At 53.2% G+C, this 7,241-nt stretch overlaps 1 protein-coding gene across 1 annotated transcript; it reads left to right on the plus strand.

Moving 5' to 3' along the window:
• On the plus strand, window positions 1–6,853 carry PDIA3 (protein disulfide isomerase family A, member 3). The gene is made up of 12 exons (XM_009994290.1): window positions 1–6; window positions 314–431; window positions 838–945; window positions 1,812–1,941; window positions 2,375–2,491; window positions 2,622–2,747; window positions 3,238–3,420; window positions 3,948–4,056; window positions 4,837–4,965; window positions 5,574–5,653; window positions 6,120–6,177; window positions 6,446–6,853. Exons 1-12 carry the CDS (start codon window positions 1–3, stop codon window positions 6,563–6,565), a joined length of 1,284 nt encoding a protein of 427 aa, XP_009992592.1. The 3' UTR covers window positions 6,566–6,853.
• The last annotated feature ends 388 nt before the right edge of the window (window positions 6,854–7,241 follow it).

Below are 7,241 nucleotides of genomic sequence, written 5' to 3' on the forward strand. Positions count from 1 at the left end.
ATGGAGGTGCTGAGAGCAGTTGATTCCTGTTAAGCCTGTCATTGAGTACAAGAGTTGAGCCTTTCCACTGTTTCTTGTGTGTAGTCTGGCCAAACTCACAACTGCTGCTCACCCTTCCCCACTGGTGATTCTCCAGCTCTTGTCTTTGTGGCTCCACGCACGGTGTGTGAGGGGAACCCAGCCTGCGCTAAGCACCTGGGGGAGCTTTCAGACCCTCCAGACCCCGCAGGAGGTCACAGGGGCAGCTGGAGAGCTGCCTCCTTGGTGTGCTCAGGGGGCTGGGTCACTAGGAGCTGCATTTCTCTTCCTTTAGGTTGACTGTACAGCCAACTCCAACACCTGCAACAAGTATGGAGTCAGTGGATATCCCACCTTAAAGATTTTCCGTGATGGAGAAGAGGCAGGAACCTATGATGGGCCCAGGACAGCAGGTAAGAGCTTGTTGGCAAGCCCCTGGCTTGTTGGAGGGCAGGCCTGGGGACAGCAGATGGTGTCAGGGATGCTGGTGTGTACAGAGGAGGCTCCCACCCACACACAGACACACCCTGCCCTTGCCCTTTCTAGAACTCTTTGTGCTGGCAGAGCCCTGGGTGTCGTTACCCCTTAAAGCTCTCCTTTAAAGGTGAAGGTCTCTCCATTATCTTTAATTCCCTTGATGGGCAGTATGGGGAAATGCTGGGAAGGTCACTGTGAAATTGATGGTAGTACTGCTTCAGTTCATGTCCACTACCCTTTGGGAGAGCCATACAGATTCTGCAGAAACTGCTTTAGTGTTAAAAAGCTTGAAAAATGTCCCGAGGAACTTGATACTGATCCCTTGGATCCCTTTTCTTGAAGATGGGATTGTCAGTCACCTCAAGAAACAGGCAGGACCTGCGTCGGTGGCACTCGGGTCTGTGGCTGATTTCGAGAAATTCATTGGTGATAAAGATGCTTCTGTCGTGGGTGAGTAGACACAGCACTGAAATGAGGGGACACCTGGCTCTGGGAGGGGTCTGGGGAACCCACTGTGACAGGGCAAGAGACAGAATGACAGGCTGAGTGAGAGAAATCCCAGATGGACATGAGCAAAGAAGTCTGATGATGATAACGATGAAGCTCTGGAATGTGCCCAGAGGGGTTTTGAAACGTCCAGTGGGGTTTTCAGAACTGGGCTGGACAAAGCTCAGGGCAACCTGATCTGGCTGTGAAGCTGGTGCTGCTTGGAGCAGGAGGCTGCACTCTGTGACATCTGGGGACTCCTTCCAACCTTTCTTCTTTTTCTCCTTTTTTTTGTCTTTCTGTGATCCTTTGTCTGTCTGTCAGACCTCCTGGCACCACAGCCTGTTTTTCTTTAAAATTTGTTGCTCTTTTGGCTGGCTGAAAGCAGGTGTCTTTGGGTTGATAGAGAGGACACTGGGTGCTGTCTGGTGACACTGGTGGACTGTCCCCATCCTATGATATGGCTGTGGCTTATGAGTGACAATAGCAGCTTTCCTTGTGCAGGTCAGGTCCCATCTTACCAGTGCAGCCAGATGAGTGTTGATGAGCCCCCAAGCTGGTCTGTGTGAAGCAGCAGTGGCAGCTGCTGTCCCCAGTGGTGTCACACAGTCACAAAGGGACATCTTTGTACTCAGGGGACAGCTGCCTTTTGGGGCAGGCTCTGGAGTAACTTTCTGCTGGTGGGAGGAGCGGTGTAGAAGGGTTCCAGTAAAAATGGGAGAGAAGCTGCAGGAGATGGAGGCCAGGACATTACCTGTGACTCAGTTCAGGGTGATCTTGGGCACAGAGTGGGTGCTGGGGCAGCTGGGGTCACCTCTGTGTCTCTGCAGGCTTCTTTGGAGACCTGTCTGGGGATGCTTACTTAGAATTCATGAAAGCTGCCAACAACCTCCGAGATAACTACCGCTTTGCACACACCAGTGAGGAGCAGCTGGTGCAGAAGTATGAGGAGGATGGAGAGTAAGTTGCTTAATGTGAGGGTTGCTGAGACATTTGCGGGAGATTCACAGATTCTGGTTGTCAACTCAGTTCCCTTTCTGAATGGACCTTGAGGTCTTGTTCCTCCACAGTGGCATGTCTTTTTTTAGCTCTTTGGAGTGGAGATGGAAAGGTACAAATGGTTGCAGCTCTGGAGGGCTGGTGCCTGCCCCTGGGGGTGTATTTCAGCAGAGGTGCTCAGTTTCCCCCTTGCTGGCTGTGGCCTGAGTAACGGAGCAGGGTCTGGCAGGTGGATCTAACACAGCAGTTGCCACCAAGAAACCAGGCAGCCTTGCTGAGGCTACAAACTGTGCATGGGGTGGTCACTGGAGATGGGCTCCTTACCTCATCAGGCTCCTGCCCTTGGAATCCTAGGGATCTTGTAAACTAATTCACTGCACCTGGTTTCCTGCAGGGGCATCATCTTATTCCGTCCTCCACGCCTGACAAACAAGTTTGAGGACAGCTCTATCAAGTACACAGAAGACAAAATCACCAGTGGGAAGATCAAGAAATTTATCCAGGAGAACATGTGAGTTCCTCAGGGTTCCTGGTGATGGGCACCGAGTTCTTGGGTGGGCAGCCCGTGCAGTGCCAGCCCCTTTGGAGGGTGATGGGTCTGACAGTGGAGCTGACACTATTGACGTCTGTCTTGTTGATAGCTTTGGCATCTGCCCACACATGACTGAGGACAACAAAGACTTGATCCAGGGGAAGGACTTGCTGGTGGCCTATTACGACGTGGACTACGAGAAGAACGCGAAGGGATCCAACTACTGGCGCAACAGGTACAGGAAGCGGGGCCCACGTGCCTGGGCTGGGGGCTGGTCCCTGGCTCAGCTGCTGGAGCTTCTGTTCTTCACAGCTGAATCCTTGTCTCCTACAAAGCTTCTAGCTTTGGGGTGCAATGGGTGTCCTTTGAAACCCACCTGCTTGCTTGGGGATCCCGAGTCCTTAGACCTGAAGCACAAGCTTCCTTAGGGCTGCTGGGTGGGGCTTTGTCCTTTCCCCAGTGCCTGGGGCCCTGGTGGTTGTGCTGGTGGCTGGAGGATGAACACACACCATGTTTCACAAGCCTCTTTCACAGCAGAGACAGACTCACTCCTCTGCTGCTCAGCACCATTTCTGTAGGACTTGCCTGTGCAGAACACGTCCCACCACTGCCTTCCTCCTCCAGTGCACCCCTCAGCTTGAGGGGTGTTAATGTCATGCGGAAGATAATGTTCCAGGGACTCATGCTTTGTGTTTTTTGTTTTGGTTTGTTTTTTTTCCTCTCAGAGTTATGATGGTTGCAAAGAAGTTCTTGGATGCTGGCCACAAACTGTATTTTGCTGTTGCTAGTCGGAAAACCTTTGGCCATGAGCTTTCAGAGTTTGGTCTGGACAGCAGCACAGGGGAGGCCCCAGTTGTTGCCATCAGAACCACCAAGGGAGAGAAATACGTCATGCAAGAGGAGTTCTCGTAAGTTGCTGAACTTGGCAGCCTTGCCTCTCACTTGGTGGACTTTGGTCTGGGGGTCTCTGACCAGATTATGCTCAGTTAGCTTGGAGGAAACAGGAAAGCTGGATGTTCCAGCTGGAAGAAACAATTGCTGGGTCAAAATGGCTCCGGCTTGTGTGTTTTCCTGCCCTCAAGAGAGGCTGCAGCCCCTCCTGTTACACATAGGCAGGGAGTTTAATTCCACATATTCTGTGTCTGGTTAGGAACTAAGATGTGTTTAAAGGGCACAGGAAATAGTTGTGCCTTGGGGAAAAGAAGGGACTGTAGAGTGCTGGGAGGCCTAAAGCTTAGACTGGGCTGTGCATCCAGCCTCCCATCAGAACTCCAGGGAATCTTTCCACTGGTTCTGGAGTCTTCCAAGCCAGCCACAGACTGGTGCCCTGGGACGTGCAGGTGGCATCTGTTCTGTGGGTGGATTGAGCTGAAATCAGCCTGGGGAGGTTTCCCTGCACACCCTGCATGTGGTGATGGCTGTGCATCCCTTCCAGCCGTGACGGGAAGGCTCTGGAGAGGTTCCTGCAGGATTACTTCGATGGGAACCTGAAAAAGTACCTGAAGTCAGAACCTGTCCCCGAGAGCAACGACGGCCCTGTCAAGGTGAGTGTCCCATGCTCTGCTGGGGCATCTGGAGAAGCTGCTGCTGGGATGGATGGAAAGAGAATTCCCTCCCCTGTTGTGTTGCAGTTTTCTGAGCCAGGGGAGAAACGCAGCTTGCAGTTCTTACCTCGGTTTGTTCCCTCAGCCCAGTAACTGCTGCTTCAGCACTCTAGGGACGTGCTGGACCAGCGGGTGCACCAGGAGGTGGGAGGCCCCACAGGCTGTCCTGGCTGGTGCTCCCTCTCAGCCTGGCTTTCCAGTGTGTCACTGCACTGTTTCTAAGGAGTCAGGTGTTCATCTCATCTCTGGGGGTGGTGTAACTCCTGCTTTTTGTCCCTTCCAGTGAATTCTGCCCTGAAGGAAAGCACTCGGGGCCTGGCTTTACGATGAGGCCTCGTGAGGGAGTGGAAGGTTGAGGGTTGGGTGGGGGTGGTCTCAGCCAGCCTTGCTGGACTGACCCCTGAGCCAGCCTTGCTGGACTGACCCCTCAGCCTGGAACTTGCTGAGGTTCAAAATAAATTATTTTGCCCTCCTCCTGTGAGGACACTAGATGCACACCTCACTTGCAGGTAGTGCTGGTACCTTCTGACAGGTTTTTACCTACAATTCGAGGACGTTACAGCTCGGTGGAGAGTGGTGTGTTTGGTCCCGTTGGTGCTTCCCGTGCAATTCCTGCCGCGGCCACGGGAGGGCCGGGCTGTCCTGGCAGAGCGCGGACCGAGGGGTGAAACAGCCCCACCCTGCTGACAAACACTGACCTGCATGATCAAATATTACCAGGTGGTGGTTGCTGAGAACTTCGATGAAATTGTTAATGCAGAAGACAAAGATGTTCTGATAGAATTCTATGCACCCTGGTGTGGCCACTGCAAGAATCTGGAGCCCAAATACAAGGAACTGGGGGAGAAGGTAGGTCTGGGACACAGCTCTACACACACTGGAATTGTGCAGCACTAAACAGTCCTGCAGGTTCTGTCTGCCCAGCCTTTATGATACTGGGGCATGACTGCCTCCTGAGGTCTATGAGTTTTGGCATCTCCTGTGAATTCAGAAGTACATGAGCAGGATCTGGAGCATGGCAGCAACCACTCTTGTAGGTTTTCCCTGTGCCCTTCGCTGTACAACATAAATAGTCCCTGATTCAGTGACTGGCCTCAACTGGCAAAGCTCCTTTCTGTGTCTTTTCCCTATGCATGATGATAGTTTCCCATTTGGTGAAGGATAACACTGCCCTGCACACTTCCTTGAGTGGAGTAAAGAAATCTGCTCTCCCAGATCTGCCCAGCCTCGCTGTGCGGGGCTGCAGCTGCTCTGGCTGCAGCAGGACAGCTCAGGCACCCTGGGAGGTGGGTGCATGCAGCTGCCTGGGGGGCTGGGTTTCCTCTGCCCCAGGTAGAAGAAAACAGCTCAGAAAAAATTTGCTCCCCTGTAGCATACTGTGTGTGCTGTCTGCTGACATCAAAAGGTGATTTCCTGGTGGGAATGACTGTGGATTAACAAGCTCTTTCTACCAACAGCTCAGTAAAGACCCCAATATTGTCATTGCCAAAATGGATGCCACAGCCAATGATGTGCCTTCTCCATATGAAGTCAGAGGGTAGGTCCTGCTGTTGTCACATGACTGTGTGCCCAGCAACCAGAGCTGAAGGAGTCTCTGGGGGATGCGTGAGGGACACTGATGTTCCTATTGCTGGGCATCTGCTCAGTACAAAAATGGGGAGTGAAAAGGGGGTGTTCAGCTGCCTTGCTTCTCTGGGGTCCTGGCTGTGCCTGGGGCCTGTCCTGCTAAGCCCCTTCCTCTGCTGTGATTCTGTTCCTGGCAGTGCAGAAGTGGACTGGGCTGGTTTTCCTGAGGACAGCTCAGCTAGCAAGCTGGGACACAGCTGAGCTTGGCCAGCTCAGCAGACACAGCCAGCCTTTTGAAAGCTACAGCTGCTGGGCTCAGAGCTGCTGGAACTGTTCCCACCTTAACCTAGAGGCATGTGGGGTTCAAGTCCCTTTGCTGAGAGGCTGAAAGAAAGCAGAGCACGTTAGGAGCTCAGATGTCTTTTCTCTCTCCCCAGCTTCCCCACCATCTATTTTGCTCCTGCTGGGAAGAAGCAGAACCCAAAGAAGTACGAGGTGAGTCTCTTCCTGCTTTGTACAGAAGTGAGGTAGAATCCAGGTGTCCAAACGCTGCTGAACCTCCCCAGGGATGGGGGCAGCACTGCCCCCGCAGTTACCCGGGGAACGCGGTGGTGCCTGCTGGGATGTTCTGCCTCCTGCAGCCCCGTGGGGACAGCTCTGCCCGCAGCCACCCCGGTCTCCTCCCTGGCACCTGAGCCCCCCTGAGTGCCGGGGGTCCCGGGGGGAGCACGAGCTCTGCCTCATTGTCCTGTGCTTCCTGCAGGGTGGCAGAGAAGTGAGTGACTTCATCAGCTACTTGAAGCGGGAGGCAACCAGCACTCCTGTCCTGCAGGAGGAAGATAAACCCAAGAAGTCCAAGAAGAAGGCGAAGGAGGATTTGTAAAGTACCCACTTGCCATCCTGTCAGGATGAGCTCTGTGTGAATTGGGGAAGCACTGGGCAGACTGGGGCCAGTTCTGGGTTGTGGAGAGCCAGAGACCCTGTGGGTTGAGGGGACCCAGCTGCTGTATCTAGTTCTATTTCATTTTCTGCCGTCTCTTAGCTGCACTGCTGTGGGCTCCCCAGGCTGGTTTGTTTCGCAGTTTGGGAGGGGGTGGGGGGTAGGGTTATTTTCTATTTTTTTTTGTACATTTGGAGAAGTGTAACAATAAAATGACCCCCTTAAGACCAAGTGTCCCTGTCCTGTGAAGCCCTGTCAGACCGAACACCAGGATCCTGCTCTTCATAGGCAGCAGCTTCCTAGTGTGATCCCAGTTTCATTCAGAAAGTCTTCCTCATTGTGCCTAAAAGCTCAGCCTTTAGCCTGCTCTTCCTCAGCTAACAAAAGTCCTTTCAGAATGTAGTAGCTGCCCCTGTCCCAGTGTGCTGTGCTTCAGGTGCTGTATTTATGCAGATTTTGGGCTTGGGGACTGTTCACAAGTGCTTTTGCTGTTTGCATGCTGCCTGAGGGCAGTGCTGCCCCGGCAGGTTTAGAGGTACCTACCACTTGACCTGGCTGTGGCATGTGCACAGGCACACACAGCTGTCTGGTCTAGGACTGGCTCAGCAGCAACCAAGCA

The sequence above is a fragment of the Chaetura pelagica genome, unplaced genomic scaffold, assembly GCF_000747805.2.
Source record: "Chaetura pelagica isolate M959 unplaced genomic scaffold, ChaPel_1.0 scaffold233, whole genome shotgun sequence".
Classification (NCBI taxonomy): domain Eukaryota; kingdom Metazoa; phylum Chordata; class Aves; order Apodiformes; family Apodidae; genus Chaetura; species Chaetura pelagica.